This window comes from Gadus morhua, chromosome 14 (genome assembly GCF_902167405.1).
Source record: "Gadus morhua chromosome 14, gadMor3.0, whole genome shotgun sequence".
NCBI classification, from domain to species: domain Eukaryota; kingdom Metazoa; phylum Chordata; class Actinopteri; order Gadiformes; family Gadidae; genus Gadus; species Gadus morhua.
In genome coordinates this window covers 6,832,758-6,851,685 of record NC_044061.1, presented here as the reverse complement: position 1 = coordinate 6,851,685, position 18,928 = coordinate 6,832,758, and the positions used below count along the sequence as shown (strand labels likewise).

General features: G+C 46.3%; 1 protein-coding gene across 1 annotated transcript in view; it reads left to right on the top strand.

The window, feature by feature from the left end:
- Positions 1–18,928, top strand: part of adamtsl3 (ADAMTS-like 3) — a 139,119-nt gene that overhangs the window by 116,488 nt on the left and 3,703 nt on the right. Inside the window, exons 23-29 of the mRNA XM_030377083.1 lie at positions 929–1,056; positions 1,474–1,611; positions 6,131–6,313; positions 9,213–9,317; positions 10,046–10,321; positions 13,178–13,361; positions 17,246–17,447. Of these exons, the coding sequence (XP_030232943.1) occupies positions 929–1,056; positions 1,474–1,611; positions 6,131–6,313; positions 9,213–9,317; positions 10,046–10,321; positions 13,178–13,361; positions 17,246–17,447 (1,216 nt within the window). The remainder of the gene's footprint in view (positions 1–928; positions 1,057–1,473; positions 1,612–6,130; positions 6,314–9,212; positions 9,318–10,045; positions 10,322–13,177; positions 13,362–17,245; positions 17,448–18,928) is intronic.

Sequence of the window (18,928 nt, the reverse complement as noted above, 5' to 3'; positions counted from 1 at the left end):
GGAGGAGGGAAAGTGAAGTGTTTCATCGCGACTCCTGTTTCACAGATGCTCTTGTTCTGGCTTTGATTAGAATTGACCGTGGTTCTTCCTCTTGTTACTAAACAGATAAACTCGATAGAACTGCTAATGGCACGACTGAATAATAACACAGATGCTAACAGTGTTTTATGTAGTCCAGTGCATGTTCATCCTCTCCAATGTAAATATAAACAGGAAGACGAGAGAGAGAGAGAGAGAGAGAGAGAGAGAGAGAGAGAGAGAGAGAGAGAGAGAGAGAGAGAGAGAGAGAGAGAGAGAGAGAGAGAGAGAGAGAGAGAGAGAGAGAGAGAGAGAGAGAGAGAGAGAGAGAGAGAGAGATAATATAACATAAGCCTTTAAGTCGTTTTTGTAACTGGACTATAATGGGTCTGTTTGGAAAAATATGTTTATGTGGTGTTTTTCAAGACAGATGTGTTGTTGTTACCTGGAAGTTATCCGATCCAGCTATCAGTTATTGCTTTCAAAGCTTTCAAACTGCCATTTACTCCCTCCCCACCTATTCTAAACGAAAGAGCAGTGCTCTACAGTAGTATTTGTGCCAGAGGGGATAAAAACTGTCCTTTCAATATTGCCAGTGCTTTTTTTCACGTGCAAAAAAAAACCTCTGAAATATGAGCTTGCTGTGCTGGCTTCACCTGTTGTCAAATAGTCTTGCATCCTCACCATATTGAACCCTACCAGCATTTTACCCTTCTTATCTACAACTCTTCTGATATTTTACCCTTCTGATCATCCTATATTCGACCCTTTCGATATATTAACTTTTCCAATATTATTCCCTTCCGATGTTTTAACAGTCCGATATTCTGCACTTCTGATACTATAACCTTTCGATATTTGCATAACTTCAATATTCTAACCTTCCCATATTCTCTCCTTTTGCCTGCAGGGTGTCCTGGGATGGCAGTGGGCGTCTGCAGCTGTCTCAGCCCAGTGTGGCTGACCTGGGCCTGTACACCTGCACCGCCTCCAACGCCCTGGGCTCCGACTCGGAGTCCTCTCGGCTGAGGGTAGCCGGTCAGTGCAGACAAGCCATCCTCGCCCCTTCTACTATTAGTTATTTATTCATTCAGCAGACGCGTTTGTCGAAAGTGACTTACTTATTTTTGATTAACATCATTATGGTGAAGGTAGGACACATACATATACAGGTAGCACTGCGGACATATCGTGGTATCAAACTTGTATTGTTCAGCTGGGAATTTAAACACCACTACGCTATCCCGACCCCGCTTCTCCCTCTGCAATGGAGTGAATCATGCGTCAGGTAAACTGGCTTTCAGTGGCCCAAAACCTAAGGTCTATATTCTACGTAGCATCAAATTAAACTTTATCACTACAACACCTTTCAGGCGCAACGCCAGTTGAGGATACCCGTCTGGTTGAAGCCCTCAGCCTCTTATCCGTTTGTGATCTCCGTTTGAAACCCAACAGAGCCACCAGCCATCGCCGTGTCCTGGAGGAACATCTCAGACGTGGGGACGGCGGTGGGACAGAGCCTGAGGGCTGCGGTGGGGGGGCGTGTGAGCGTGCGTCCAGGGGCAAACCTCACCATCGACTGCCCTGTCACTGGTGGGTCCACACTGTTGGTCAATCCTTTGGGTTGGGCGGGGTTCTGTTCTGTGTAGATAAGAGAAGTGCCCTAAGAGGTTAATTGTTTAGGTTGAAAAGCTAATTGGGAAAATATTGACACTCTTGATCCTTGTTGTCTTTGGTCATTGCTTTGGGTTTTGGCGGTTTGTGTGCGTCGATGGGAGCGGCTGCCTCAGAGGTTGTTTTCTTAGATTCAAGTAAAAGAAAACCTTTGCGAAGGTTTAAAAATACGCTCGGGAAAATGTTTGTAGTCGTGATGCTCTACCTTTAAGTGGGTTTAGATCAGCTGTGAAATGATGAAACAGTTTAGTGCCACCGTGCACCTTCCCGTGCCGTGACGGAAACAAAAACGTAATTGATCTCACTTTAAGTGGCGTTTTTTAAAAAACGGTGCAAGCTCGAGTTGAGGTGAACGCCTGCGGAGATCAAGAACAACATTATTTCCTCCCCCCCCCCCCCCCCCCCCCCCCCCACACACACTCTTCTTCTCAGTTCCAACAGCAAGTGGAGGGAGGAAAATGCAATTTTGAGCAGTTATAAAACACATTTCTCCCCAGGCAAAAGCATTTGGTCATGGCAGAGAACAAAGCCAGCGCATGTTTGATGTTTGGAGGATTTCTGAGTCGGGAATCAACGGTGCAGGCTGGCGTCCGCCCTTCATCTCAGCGGGATTCGGCCCATTTTACCCACGGCTCTCGAGTTTTTGTGACACGTCTACTCAGAACACACTCAGGTCCACAGCTGGCCTTCCCGCAACACAAGCCAGCCTCTTAGTCTCCTGGCCCGCTGAAATTACACCGGTGGAACCGTTGCTGTCGAATGCGCTGCCTTGCCCCGAGGGTACCTCAGCGCAGAGTCTTAAGAGAGCATTAAAGGTTGTTTCTTCATTTCCCTATTATTCCTGAGCAGGCTCTTGCTCCTTAGTGCAACTGGAACAGAAGTGTTGTGTAACGTAAGATGTTTTGTGGTTGGGTCCCGGCCAGTGACCGGTCCTGTTGGAGAAGCTAGAGGGGCTGCGATCCAAGGCCAGCCTGTCAGACCCCCTGTTATTGGCTTTAGTCATCAACCATGGCCACCTGCCGGGTTCAACACCGCCCGGCCCGTCAGTCAACGCCACGACATTTACATTGGAGTTGTACCACAAGCCCTCTCTTTTCTCACTCTCTCATTTTATCGTTTGCTCTCTCTTTGCTCTCTCTTATTGCTCCCTTTCTCTATATTTTTGTTTTCTCTCCCTCCCTTAGTATGCCTTTAATTGTATATTGTGCCTCTTGTTCTGTTGTTCTCTCTCTCTCTCTCTCTCTCTCTCTCTCTCTCTCTCTCTCTCTCTCTCTCTCTCTCTCTCTCTCTCTCTCTCTCTCTCTTCTATATTTTTTCTTGTATCTTGTCTATTGTGTGTGTACGTGTCTGCACTTGTGTGTATCTGCCTGTGTGTATTGCAGTCTAATTTAGATGAAAACGCCAAATTACCCCCGTTATAGGAACAGCTCCTGGCTAACGGCACATTAAAGCTTGTATTTTTTCACGGGCTCTTGTCATCACCTAGTAATAGGAGGAGATGATTGAGGTTTCTTGTGTATGAGTGTGTGTGTGTGTGTGCCTGAGTGTGTGCCCGTGTTAGTGTGTGTGTGTGTCAACATGTCAACAGGCAGCAAAGCCCAGTCAAATGAAAGTCAAAATAACAGTCTTTCATCTCATGCAAGAAGGAGAACTGGAGGAGAGGAGTGGAGAGAGGCAGATAGAGGGGGAGAGCGAGAGAGAGAGTGGGTAATGGAGTGAGTTAAGGGTGGTGGAATAATAAATATAACACATTGCGATGGGTTTATAGAAGCGGCTCTCTGCTGCTCTTTCCACAAGAACAAACCGCCAAATGTGTCCGGCCTACCTCTGGGCCACGCGGATAAGGTTCTCTCATCGTGGTTTATACGTGATATGGATGAGTGGGTGATATTTAGCTAGCCTTCGGACTGACCTTCACTTTAAGAAAAGGTTACACCGTCAAATAAAGCATCAGACCTCTAACAGAATCACCTCATTTGATGCCTTTAACACTAAGAAGCTTGGTTTGAATGCTTTTAAGACGGACGTAAGAAGGACTCTCGCCCCGTGAGGGTAGATGTTATCAAGTCAGTATTCCATGCAGCAGAGCGATGCTTACTGGGCATAAATCCATTCTACACGACAGAGGCTGCACACATGAGACACCGAATTGGTTCTCGAGCAACTCTGCAAGAGATTCTGATGATATTTTGAATTGGAAAATTGGCAAAGTTGATTAATTGGCAGTTAATAAGACCTGCATGTTAGGCCCTCACCCACCCTGCCATCGGGCAACGTGGGCCCTCTGTGAGTGCTGTGGCCTTAGTTTCCTCTGTGTGTTACCGCACCACTGGCATTAGTCGGCCGGTTTGCGTTTTTTGGGGATGGAGGGCGAAATGGTGAAAGAAATCACTCGGATTGGCTCTTCAGCTCAATGGACGACAAGCAAAACAGAAGTGAGCAAAAAAGAAAATTGAGTTACGATAGCATGCAAAAGAAGTCTCACAATTTTCATATGTTCTTGATTGGAAGTGGTTATGTTAAAAAACCGTCTGAGAGAGTTTGGTGTGAAATGGTGGGCAAATGCTGAATTTTTTCATGTTTGTATTATAGACGCAGTCCGAAGTCTTCTGGTGTATCTTACAGACTAACGCCACTTGATAGTAGGAGAGGCATTTCCTCTCAGGCGCACAACGTACGTGCTAGTTGGCCGGTGGCTGTAGTTTTTGGGATGTGTTTGAATGCAACTTTTCGGCCGAGATACAGGCGATGCGATATGAGACGATACGAGATGGCGAGACACGACACAAAGTGAGGCGGCGCAACAGTGTGCCGTCATGGCTAGCTCTCTGTCGTCAGTTTGGTGTGTCAGGGCGAGGGTACGGATAATTGCCGAAAAAGCACATATAATACCCTGCATGCCTATGCTGGGGAAAACACAAAATAAAACACACAAAATGAATTCAGTGAAATGATTTTAAACAAGTGCCCAGCTCCATTCGATGAGAGTACTTTGGAAATGGAACAACTGGTACACACCAATATAATCACCAACAACTATTCGGTTACAGGGTTCTGCTCTCTGAACAACAACACAGCCACAAGCCCAACAATTTCTATGTTTATTTTTAAATTAAAGCAGTCGGACCCTATTGAAATTAAGTCAGGAGGTAAAACGAGGTGCACACTTAATTAGCTTCAATCGCAAATCATTAATCGCATTAAATGTAGACGGACACATTGGGGAGAAAAACCTAACTAAGCTGGTTGCCAAAGAGAGTACCATTGAGTCTTGGGGTGCCCTGTGTGTGTGTGTGTGTGTGTGTGTGTGTGTGTGTGTGTGTGTGTGTGTGTGTGTGTGTGTGTGTGTGTGTGTGTGTGTGTGTGTGTGTGTGTGTGTGTGTGTGTGTGTGTCTTTGGGGTGTGGGTGTGTGTGTGTGTGTGTGTTTGTGAATGTGTGGTTTTGTCTGTGTGTGTGTGTGCTTGTGGTTTTTTTCTGTGTGTGTGTGTGTGTGTATGCATGTGGGTGCGCGTGTGTGTGTGTGTGTGTGTGTGTGTGTGTGTGTGTGTGTGTGTGGGCGGTTGTGTGGCTGGGCGGGTGTGTGTAATACCTGTCCGTCTGTGGCCTAGGGAGAGTGCACGTGGTTGTGGACTCTACGTGCACATGGCCGTGGATGCAACGTGCACGTGGTTTTGGATGCTACGTGCACGTGGACGCTACGTGCACGTGGACGCTACGTGCACGTGGCCTTCGATGCAACGTGCATGTGGGACCATGTGACTGTGATTGAATATGACAGTTTAAATTATGGAACCGCCCGGCTGTGTAAACTCTCTCAGAGCCCCTCGCTGGGCTTCTTGGACACGCCGCGATTACATGACCAGGCAAGACAATAAAGCCGGCCAGGGAGGGCCGCCAGCCTCTTCGTCTCCTCTGGGTTTCCACGAGGGTCAGGGTTTTATGTTTTTTCGCTACATAACTGTGGGTGCCAAGTCGTGTCCGTTGGCCAGGGTTGTGGCCTGCTGCTGGCATCCCCCGCTCCTGACACAGGGCTAGCAGATACGTAGCGCGAGTCAAGGTTTCCATGCGGCCAAGGCCGTTTACGAGCTACAATATCTGTTCCTGCGCTCTCGGAAATGTAGGGCCACATTGAGTTATGGATATCGATTTGTTGCCCCGCGTTTATTTCTCACCTTTGGCTGTAGGTGATTTCGTTTTTTTTTTTACTTACAGCGGCTTGCTCATAATGCGATGTCTTTTCTGTGTTCCCTCCCCGTTCTGAGGGCACTGATTTTATCTTAACCATCTCATTCCCTCGCCTCCCTCTCTATACCTCTCTCTCTGTTTTACCATCTCTCTATATTTCCTGTCCCCTGTCATGTCTCTCTCGAGTCCCATGGCATCTCTTCCTATTTCAACCTCTCTCTCCCTGGTTGTGGTTCTCCCTCATCCCGTCAGGCGTACCACAACCTGCCGTCTCCTGGCACTTGAAGGGCGGGCGGCTGAGTGCCGGGGCGGTCCCGCTGCCCTCCGGAGCTCTGTGGCTGAGGAACGTCACGGCTCAGCACCAAGGCACCTACTACTGCACCGCCAGCAACCCCATAGGGAGGTCCACCGCATCCACCACGCTCAGCCTGCAGGGTGAGTTCAGGGGACCCCACGACAACAACAACAACAACAACAACAACAACACTAATACACACAAACATATACAACATTACTTGAGAGATGCCCACAAGTCAGGGATTCCGGGTTGAGGCCTATGGGTGTGTTGTTGAATCCCGGCCGGAAAAGTTCTGGGTTCGATTCCCACGTATCCCCTCGGAGCCTACCTGTGAACTTCCTTTCGGAATTCACTGTATGTCCATTTGGATATAATACATCTGCTAGATGTGTACTATGAATACTTTATAGGATTCCATAACCTGCTAGTGTGGTTTTCGAGGGAGACCCCGATTGGAAACGGGAATGGAAATATGTGGGAGACAGAATAGCATCAGTCACCGCGTCTCGCTCTCTTCCTCTCTGACCCTAATCCCTCGCTCATCGCCTGTCGCCACTCGAGGCGGCAGGGATGCGCCCGGATGGATTGCGGAGGGCTGGCTATGACTTGGACACACAGATTATGAAAGAGGATCATACAGAGTTAGCATAGAAGCTCATTCCCCCATGGGTATTATTTATGTTCCTTCTTTGTATTTGTGTATAGAAGTATTAACTCCTTACCTGAGAGAGGAGGAACTTGTGTCCCCAATAACTGAACAGTACAATACAGATGTTGTTGTATTCTGTTTTGAACAGTAAGCAAAGCATTTCAAGCAAACTGTGGGGGGGGGGGGGGGGGTATACATTTATACCCAGTTGGATGGAAAACAAGTAAAACAAAACAGTTTCTTGTTAATTAATGAGGCAATGATTCTTTTTTATAACAAGTTAGAAAGAATAAGAAAACAAGTGCTTCCTCACAGATGCATTTCTTCATTATTTGTATTGCATAACTTATAGATAGCATTAAATATGCCTACCCTTGATACTATTTTCAGTCTTTATTCAGAGCTCATTAAATGTTAGGACTGCACCTAAATCATCAAGGGTCCATTATGTTTCTATACTATGTATGAAATGCGATAGTAGTAAGGAGGATTGAATCCATGCCCAAAGGTTCTAGGTTTGAACCCCAATGTCAAACCAGAGGCATCAGTGTACCTGCCCAGGTCAAGAAATATCTATGAACCACGCGTTGGAAAAAGGGCCTCAAAGACGAATGGTGAACGGAACAAAAAAACAACCCCTGCCTTCAGAGAGTCAAGATTACGTGAGGAAAAATGCTTGCCTAATTACACTGAAAGGAAGGAAAGAGAGGCACTGGAGAGTGTCTTGCTGCAATGAAAAAGGAAAACCATGAATGCCTCATCAGCTGGATAAGGACCAGGTGCTGATGCTCACAGCATTGCGTTCAGAAGACCTTGGCATCACTCCTCGGCCCGTTATATAACGATATCATTAAAAACCTGTCAATGCCAGTGACCAGCGCCTCCGGCCCCAGACCATCTCTGCGGTCCGTGTGCCAGGATGGCATCGCTTATACACCCTGACAATTACTGCCCTCGGGGACAAGGACTTTGAAACGCGAAATCATCAGCTAAACGGAGTGTGACTGTTGGGCTGGAGGGGGGGGGGGGGGTTGTGAAGGCTGCCGTTCGCTCGCATCGTTGATCATCGCTACCAGTTTGGTAGTGGAGGGGGGTTTTTACTTACAGCTCATAATTAAGCCGATCAAGCTTAGCCATTACAGCCGTAAGCTCCTTCTCCCACGGTCCCTGATCAACACCGCAGCCCTGAAATCAGTCCTGGAAGTGCGGTTCACATCGTCAGCTAAATAATCGCACTAAGCATCTGCAGGCCGGTGGAGAGGCAGATTGCCTTCGCTGCCTCTTTCAGTTAACAGGCGCTTGAAGATTCTTCTGAAACAATTAATTAAGAATCAGGTTGTTATTTCATTTCCAGCCGACCGACCAGTGTGTCTGAGGGAGTGCAGCGGTAACCAATGGGGGTAAACGGAGTCGGTGGGGAGTGAGGACAAGGAGGTACTGAAGGAGGAGTAGAAAGACAGGGCAAAATTAACATTGTAACATGTTTCGCAAAAGAAGATGAGGGACATAACTAGATTCCCTGTTATGTTGAGTGCCTTTTTTTATCCATCAGCCAAACAACCATTTCATCCTCTTATAGTATAATATTAATTTGTGTGTATTGTTTATGTAGTTAAAGGAAGCTCCATTAACTAATCAGATAATGACGCATACAAGTGAGGCTTATGGGGCCATTGAAATCATTTTTTCCACATAGGATCACATGGTCCTACTGAGGTTTTTTTTATACACTTGATCCCAGCAGAGCCCTCTCCCAGCAGCTGGCTCCACGAAAGAGGATGTGAGGAACGTCCAGCTCTCGGCCGGAGTGACCGAATCACTTGGCCTCCGTGTGCTGGAAGGGATTTCCCCTGGCACCAACTAATTGCTCTCCAGTTGCATGTCTGCGTGCGCTTCGCTCATTCGAACGAGGCAAACAAATCGAATTGACATTTGGCGCGCGCTACAACAAACAATCAAGACTTGTATGGAAAATTCTAATTGTTCACAGAGCCAATCGTTGTCATGGTGTAGGCCTACCACCTGCTGTCGTCGTTAGAAGCCGAAGCGCCTGTGCACACGCTGACTTTCCTCCACGATAACACACACTGTACTCTTCTCCCCACCCCCCCCCCCCCTCTCCCTTCTCTGCTGTTTTTTGTCAGCTTCTTTTAAATGCGTAATGCATTTCAACAAATAAAGAGGAACTGCAGTCAACACTTACACTCTAATGAAGAGCAGGCCATAGATCACAGACAAACAGGGGCATTTGATCTAGCGGTTGACCATGTACTGAACCTGTGTGTGTGTGTGTGTGTGTGTGTGTGTGTGTGTGTGTGTGTGTGTGTGTGTGTGTGTGTGTGTGTGTGTGTGTGTGTGTGTGTGTGTGTGTGTGTGTGTGTGTGCAGGTCGTCAGGGGTCTAACCCCCAGGAGCTGTACAGGAAGAGGGTCCTGATGGCCTCACACAGTGGCACCAGCGTGATCATCAGACCAGGAGATGTCCTCCGCATTGGTACACACACACACACACACACACACACACACACACACACACACACACACACACACACACACACACACACACACACACACACACACACACACACACAGACACACACACACACACACACACACACACACACACACAACCACACACTTACACACACACGAATACACACTGACACACACACACAAAAACGCACACATTGTGTTTGTGTTTTTTTTTTTTTATTAATATTGGTTAACTTATACAATGTACATGACATTTATATGATCTATTAGACTGGGTAGCCCCACCCGTTCTGCCGGCCATTAGGGTCTGGAGAAGAGCAATACATTTCTTTCTGCCTCCGATATGTTTTTGCGGGAGTCAATCACCAAGCTGCCTTTTCCCCTTGGCGCCCCATCGGCTGGTTTAACACTATGATGACAGGGAAGCGACGGCACGCAGCCAATCGCGTACAGAGTCAGTTGAACTAGGCCCGTTGATCACGCCTCTTGTGCTGAAGAAAATGACAGCAGCTCCCCAGGACCTGGCAATAGCCAGACTAATGTTCTATTGTATTTTTCCAATCACACTTTGATGCCCCCGGCATGCCATTACCCTTTAGAATATTAGTACACTCGTTTACATACAAACATAGCTTTGTGTGTCGCTGCCCCTCGCCTGCCGTAACACCAGTAGGGTGACCAGTACCCACCAGCACTGACCCACGGGTATCCGCGGTTACATCTCCCCAGGGTGTCCGGTGCCGGCGGACCACAAGATGCCCGTCCACTGGGACTACCAGAACCAGAGCCTGCCGGAGTCGGCCGAGACGGCCCCGGCGCTGGGCTCCTACCCCGTCCCCCAGGCCTCGCCCCTGGGCCGGCCCCTGCACTACCGCCGGCTGATGAGGGGCCGCGTGCTGGAGGTCAACACCCTGCAGGGCCCCTTCTCCGGCCGCTACCGGTGCCGCACGCTCGTCAACAGCACCCGCCACGTGCTCTCCGCCTGGATATACGTGCGCAGCGAGGGTGAGTGCTGTTTCCCCCCAAGGGTTGAGGGCCGTGGCTGCACAGGGGGAACGCTCTGCTCGCTGACGGGGAACGCACTACAGACGTGGAGACATTGAGACGTCACGCTACGCAACGTTTGGTTTTACTGGTTTAGCCCCCGCCCCCCCTCCCCCCCCTCTGGCATTGGTCCATCGAGCTGTCAGTTCCGCCCTTCCACTTTTGTCAAGGCCAATCCGCACAAACACAACTCAGGTGCTATCGGATTGGCCTAAACAAATTGTTGGGGTCTTCCTCCAGGCTCTCTTGTACAACAAAGTATCACAAGGGTGTAAAGTGTAAAACTTTCCCTAATATGATACGTCAATAATAATCCCAAATCATAATCGGTCCTCATAATTTCAGTAATCCCTATTCATATCATATCCTCAGTTTCAAGATAAAGTTAATGCAATTGCAGTAAAGAAGCAACAGAAGGCAGAGACACTTTAGGGATGCACTTATCACATGGGATCTATTTTTAAGTGAATCACAGTGAAAGGAGCACATGGTCTTCATTCAGGTGACCAGGGTGTGTGACGTGTCTGTGAGTGTGAAGTCTCACAGCTCACAGTTACTTTTGATCACATCATTATGTTTAAATGAGGTAATTTAGCAGACTTTTCCAAAGCAATTTATAGATAAGGAAAACGACCAAAGTACACATTTCATCATTTGAGTTCCTGCTAAAATGTACTGTACGGTATGAGCAAGTATCTTTAGGTCAATATCATCAATATTATTGAATTTATGTTTGAGTTAATCAATTGGAGTTAACTTACAAACCAAGGGAATAAGCACACAAATCAGCTGATGAGATGTTCCTGGAAGAGATGGGTCCACAGAGGTACAGGGCTCTTACTGTGCAGAATCAACCTCTCTTTCATTTTATGTTCCACTGGGGACCTCACTTGACCCAACTACTCTTGCGCCTTATTGGCTGAGACACAGGACTTCAAACTATTGCTACAGTTTTGATTGGCCCCTGCACCACACTGGTAGCCATCACCTTGTTCCAATTAGCAATGTGTACCTCTCTTCAAGCTTCCCGAAAGTGTGTCTGTCGCACCTCATAAAGTCTGTTCTTACATCCGAGAGGGTCTGAGGGCCCCAAACGACAGTCACCTCATGGCCAATATCAACGCTGATTAAACAGAGGACGGCTGTGGCTTTCCAAATGTCTCTCTTTCAGAAGGAAGGGACTTGGCATTGCTAAAATATATAAAAGAGAAGAAGAAGGAACAGCCACAGAGGCCTATGATCTATGCTGAAGCCAGAAGGAACGCTGCAGAGCTGCAGCTTGGCTGTGAACTTTAATGCTCTTTCTGCGTCTGGCGATGCCAAGACTGTCGGTCATAGCTCAGGGTCTCAGTCCAACGAGGAGTTAGGAAAACCTCTCTGGAAGCTCTGGTGGAGCCAACTGCAGCCCCGCCTGGCCTCTGAAGGACAGGGCTGAGAGAGGGAGGGAGGGAGGGAGGGATGGATTGAGGGAGGGAGGGAGGGAGGGAAGGAGGGAAGGCAGGAGAGAGAGGGAGAGGTTGAAGTGGAGGAGAGCACTGCCAGAACACAGGATATGGTATGAATGTGTGGATGAGGCATAAGGGATGCCGACAGGGGGACAGAGAGGTGCAAAGGTAAAAGGGCAAAGGCTGTTCACTTTCCTAAGTCCAACAAACTGGCAGCATATAGACGTTCGGGCTTTCATTGTCCTCAAATCCCCATTTTAGCAATGTATTGTTATGTATTCTCATCGTACTTCGTTAACATCAGCTGTGATTCTTTATAGTTTAAAATATATTTGAATACCATATATTTTGATGTATGATATTACTAAAATATAATACATGAAACATTTCACTATTATCTCAAACTCTCATTCTGACAAGTGAGCTTGGCAAGAGAAATTTTGGCGAATATTTAATCGGTTAGGATAAACTGAAGACAGAGGGAGAAATCCTTCCTGAGACTGATAGGACTTAACTGGTCAGAGGTTGTTTCATGCATGCCACATTTACTTTGTCAGCTCTCTTGGCTTCCAGAGAACCAATGACACCTCTCCAACTTAGAATATATAAATATCCCCCCACCCGATCATTTATCTTCATTTGTAGAATGAAAATGTACGTCAATATCAGAATAACATCCATGTAGATAGCCCTAACCCTGTCTCAACTCATGTGTGACACTGAATAAATGCTTGGTCCAGCAGTCCTACAATGCTGTACTTCTGCACTTCTAGAAGGAGACGGCAAAGAGCATGGCCCGATACGATAAACTGAAACGGCTGAAGTTTCACAGTGTTCCTGTTCTGTTCGAGAGATTTTCTACAGAAAATAAACTAATTCTCACGGGTGAATGAAGCTTTAAGAAGGCGCTTTTAGGAAGAGTGTTTCTGCATTGGCCAGTCTGCATGGTGTTGATCTTAAACCTTTGGAAGAAACAAAGTTTATTTACTAGTGCTGCACTCGCTGATAACAGTCAATTACGCGCTTACAGAGCACCGCTTCCAGCAACCTGATCAAAACAAATATGAAGTGAAAGAAAATAAAACGCCCTGTTAATCCTGGGTTGAGCTGTTCTGCTATCAGACTCTCCATTATTCAGCGAGTCAGAAGGTAAGAAGTTTAAATGTTAGAAACTAAAAGGCTAAGATGTTATTCTTCTGCATGGAGATCATAAACATTTTCATGCGGATAGTCCAAAACAGCCCATCAACCATCAAACTGTGCCATTTTCAACACACCCACCAAAGAATGTCATTCAATCATCGGGTCCATAATCAAGGCAAAGTGAGAATAACGTTGGTCTCTTTGTGTGTTTGCGGCTGGGTTTCCATAGAGTTTGTGTGGCACCTGGGAGACTGGACGGTGTGCAGCGCGTCCTGTGGTGACCGGGGGAGGCGCGTTCGACGGGCACGCTGCGTCAGCCCCGGTGGCCGGGAGGTCAGCCCAGCCATGTGTCATCACCTGCCCAGACCCGTGGCACCGCCAGTGGGCTGTAACATCCAGGACTGCCCCCCGAGGTTAGTCCAACAATGCTACGTGGTGGCTGCTGCCCTCACACAGGAACACATGTATCACACGCACACAGACAGACACAAACGCACACCAACGTTCGCACACAAAGACCCACTGAAAAACTAACAGAAACACAGCCTTCAGGCACACACACACACATAGATGTGCCAAAATAAACCCCCGACCCTAACATCCTTATCTCTGCTTATTGAAACACAATACGGGGCAGAATACAAATGGACTCAGCAATCAGAAACAATTCCTGCCACTGCGGGGGTTTTGATCCGTTTCCATCCGGGCACCACAAGCCCTCTCCAATCCATATCAGTCTGCTGGCACCTGTGGCTCTCATTTGGCTTATCCATCACAAGTGTGCACATCTATTATCCCTCAGTCCACCTGTAGAAACAAGAAGGGGCTGGGTGGCCCACACTAGTGGAGGGACAAGGCCCTGTGGGTTTAAAGGTTGTATCAACGATTCTGATTGAAACGTAAAGTATCACATTCATCTGCTTTTTCCTCATGATCCGCTAGCTGCCCGTCCCATAAGCAGGCTGTCAAAAAAACGCGTCTCTCTAGGCAGCCTAGGCTCCGAGATCGCACACAAAAACAAATGGTACTGCCAACACCTCAAAATCAAGATAAACGGTGTTCCAACCAATCACATACAAAGGGGTGGGTGTTGTGATGTTTCGCGCTCGTTCATGGCTATGCCTGGGCTATGCGACCCTTCGAGTGTCTTATGTGTTGGACCTTCATGGTCATGCACGTTCATGAAAATGCGCGTCCATGATCATTTTCAAAACACGGGACGGAGGGGCTAGCTGGCTCTGTTTGTTTGGAATCTCGCAACGGAAGTCAGGGCAACCAGAATCGAATGATACAACCTTTAAAGAAGAAAAGCTGGAATATACCATATCCCAATTATAAGGATTTATATATGTATGTGTGGAGGGCAATAACAGGTATTTCAGAATCTGCAGCAGTAAGATAACTCTTCTTAATGAGAGAAAACACGAAAGATTCACGTTTATTTCTTCAAATATTTTTTCGATTCTTCCAATACCTTGGAAGTTCACTATTTTCTTTAGACTTTATCTAACAATAGGTTAATATTAAAGCTATTCATATTTCATGCTCAAACATTCTCATTCACGCTTAACAAGGTGAATGGTGTGCAGAGAGGATTTCATTCAATTTAAATATTGTAGATTTAAGTACGAGGGCACATTTGTCTGTAACAATTTATTAATCTATTAATATTCATGGGAATTGTGCCTTCAAAACTGGATACTGTAATATTATGATTTATTATTGCTGATTAAGAGGTTACTAATAGTAAGACACTAATTGTAAAATGTCTATTTAATTATCACCCATGCCTAATTTACAGAACCCATTCCATTTGTACACCTTGTGAACTGAAGCTGTAAACGAAAATTCATTATTGCTGTAGCTTTATCCCAGGCAGTAGTTAGTCTAAAAGGAGTAATTATAGCGACGTGGCTCAGCTCAGACAGACTGACAACTCTGCAGAATAGACTAATCAAAGTCAATTAAATTAAGAGTTGTATTAACATGGCACATGTCAATCGCCTCGCTGAGCCTGTCCACTTTTGCTACACACATTTTAGCTCCTGGTTTTAATTGGACTATATTAATCACCAGGCCCCCATGTTTGCGCAGAGCGACTTACTTTAATATGATCCATAAAACGTCCATTCAGAAAAATGTTAACATTATCTGGGCACCGGCTCTGATGCATTTCTCAACATTCTTGCACAATCCCTGCCTGTGTTTCCGTGCGCTTGTGATCCATCCACGCCACGGCACAAGGAGAGACAGACGTTAGACAGAGACAAACCGATGGGCTGACACTCAGATGCAATCGCTTCTGGGTGATGGATGGGGATAGGCCTCGATACGGGCAGATCAGCTCCAGATAGCGAGGCTTTTTCACACGGTTGCCAAAACCTTTCTTATTATACACTCATGTCCGCACGTCTAGAGAGGCACACAATGCACATGGACTGACTCATGCACACACACACACACACACACACACACACACACACACACACACACACACACACACACACACACACACACACACACACACACTAACACAGAATCACACAAAGACCGACATGCACACAAAGACAGATGCGCACACAAAGACCCACACAAACAGACACACACAGACAAACACACTCACGCACACACAGACAGATGAACAGATGCGCACACAGAAACCGAGGCATACACACAGGTCGACACGTACACATGCACACAGACTGACGCACAGACACACGCAGGCTCACAGACACTTTTCGCAGGTATTGTTCTAATCAGATAATTCAGCATTGGGCCGACACAGGGCTGTCAGGAACAGGTGTTGTATATAACTCACCCTGGAGTCCCTCACTTACAAAACCGTTTTAGCAGATGGGTGACGAAATGTAGTCATTTTTCTAGAGCTCAGCAGTAAATACTTTCTGAACAGCATGGATTGTGTATGACTTGGACAGATGGCTTTTTGTCGGCCCCTGAGAAGTAACTGTGAAGAAGAACGATGAGGATGATGGTTGGCTTATCCATGAGGGAACCTGGTCTCACTGTGGGGAACCGTGCTGCAGTGCTGAGAACTTATAGACGTCAAATCATCATCCCTGTTGTTCAAACAGGTGTTCAAACTCTTGACATGAGTGAACTGTCTTACCTGCAGGATTGTCTAGTGTTTGGGGTGTTTAACTCTCAGAAGGTTCTGGGATACAACCCCGATGTTTGCTGTCCACCTGTTTGTGCAGGAAGCCTACCAGGTCAACAAAAGGGTTATGCTATGTGATCAGATTCCTGCTAACTGGCACACTAGTGTCAGTGGCTGTATACAGTATACAGGCAATCCATTGATAGGCATATCAAATCAAAGCCTACCAGTGTTTTCAATTCTGGTTTATTAACTAGCCAACAGCAGTATCATCACCTTGTTATCACAAGCATACAGACATTGACGACACAGGTTATCTTAAGCTTATGGCTATTCCAATAATACAACATACTGATTTGGATGTTCCACTAGCGATGGAAGACATCAAATGGGAGATCATGAAATGACAGGTGGATATAGGAATGTAATAGTGCCTTGTGGTGTGCATCATTCCTCTAAATGGGTACCAAGTCTTTAGCTATAGCCCACTAGTCAGTAGTACATCTGAATTTTGGGTGTCTCTCAAACAATTTGGACGCAGTACAGGCAAACCGAAACGTGTGCAGGGAAAACGAACAGTTCCAGATGATCATTTGTCAGTTTTCTGAAGGGCTTTGAAGCACTGTTTAAGGCTCCTCTTCAAAGCTCCACATCTATTCATTTTCATTATCTCTGCTGCTGCGAGATGTGCCCGGTGGTTACGTCATCCAAATTGGTATGTTTTAATCTGCTGAGTATCCCTGTGCTTTTGAGAATATGTGTCTTTGACATCTGTACACGTGATGATAAAAACAGCTGATTTACAGCTAAAAGTGGGGCTGTTTGCTTAGGGCTATAACAGCTTGGAATTTATGAGTTGTTTATCCCCGGCATGAATTTAGAATTTTTTCTTGCAAGCTTGATTGTAACTTTCAGTTTTCTTCTCTTGACTTTTCTCGTCTTGTTGGAGTGCTGCTGTGAAGTGGTGCTCAAAACGGAACTGTCAAAACAAAAGTACTATTTGACTTCTGTTTATTTCTGTTGTTTTTTTATCGATTTTAGCTTTTATTGTTTTGTCGAAACGACGTCCAAGCACCGAGAACTGAAAAGCCCGCAATCGCTCTAAAGATTGTCCCTTTATCGTCTCTGGAAGAGTAAAGGCCTGCTTCCCCTTTAAAGGCTGTACTCCCCTGTCCTTCACAGCTGGGCGGTGTCCGTGTGGTCCAAGTGCTCTGTGACCTGCGGGGAGGGCTGGCGCAGGAGGCAGGTGTCCTGCAAGCGTCTGCAGGCCAGCGGGGGGGCCAGTACGCTGCCGGCGGCGGCCTGTGAGGGGGCGGGGCCACCTGACAGACAGCCGTGCTCCTCCAATGGCTGTCCCAACTGGGTCAGCAGCTCGTGGGGGAAGGTAACTGGATAGAAGATATACTTTGTGTGGGAATTCAAATCTAGTAGCTGTCATTTTGCATGTTCAGACTAACTTAATATCCACTTATAGCTGACAAAACTGAACAATGGAATCATGTTTTTCCTTTGCGTAAGTGATGATGAACGTTGACCGATGCTGCTTTGATTTCATTGGTTGACTCATACCATTTTATTGTTTGACCGCATCAGCCTAGCAGCAAAGTGTTGATTTATATCAACTTGTGTTCAATTCCGTAACATTGCCCGTCATATCAGCTGCTTGCGAGAAGAGCTTCTCTTGCTTACGCCGATTAAAGACCCATATGAGGAATAGAAGCAGAGCTTCTCAACTATGTAGCCTATTAGCCCGGCATTTCTCTGGTTGTATTTGTTATTGTTTGTTGCGTCAAAATGTATAAGCACCTCCTCTAAACAATACAGCCCCCCTTAGCTCCCTCAATCATGATTATTTGGCGCCGTTACTGGTCCAGATGTAAATCCACCATGATTTTTGTTCAACTCAACTCCTGTGGTGTAGAGACGTTCTTGAATTGGACATCAATTGACATCCATTATATCCCAAACGAGTGGATCACAGCTCCCATAGCTCTGTGATCATTCACATTGGCTTGTAAACACAGAAGGCTTATGCTGCGTTTCAAATCAGTCAAAAAACACTACTTCGTCCACTTACCCTTACGACATTTGAAAATGTTGCTTTGCATTCAGAATTCAGATTTATCACACTCTCTAAAGCGTAGCCACTATCTTCAAACAGAATTTCCACCGTACAACTCAGTCCCTATGTCCTGAAATCTTGAAACTTGTGGCTTTGTTCATTTTTGGGCACTAGAGAAGGCTAGGGGAAAGCTACCGAGACAGGTCTGTAAGCACTTACCTTGTTTGGTAAAAAAACAACAAAGACAAAGCTATCATAGTAACGTAACAATCTGTGTTTGGAACAATAGGTATGAGATTTCCTCCCATACCTCCAGATTGTTCAAAGCTCGGTAGTTTCTGTGTGCTCAGGGAATCTCTTGAAATCAAATCTCTTTCAGATTTTTATATTGCAAGGACAGCCCTGCAATATATTTATTGCAGAAATTCCTCTACAATTGAACGTCTGAGTTCGGATTCGTGAGTAAATGGTCATTTAAAAATAAGTTTGTGATTCAATCTGAAGTCTGAATCACCGTGAAGACGCAATACACTTAATAATGACGTGTCCCATTTATTATCCAACGACAACATCTCATCTAGCTTTATCTCTGGCTGCAACAGACAAGGTTTACACACCTTGATTAATGCTGTTAACACATTCTGTCTTTAATCAACACGCACAATAATTGGTGGCTCAGTACAGAGCTGCCAACGGTTTTGCTTCTAGGCATATACGACAAGCATATACCTACCGATCTGGCGCTGTCCTGCAGGGAGTGACTACCTAGCGAGAGAATGTAATTTGCTAGTAGCAAAACTGAG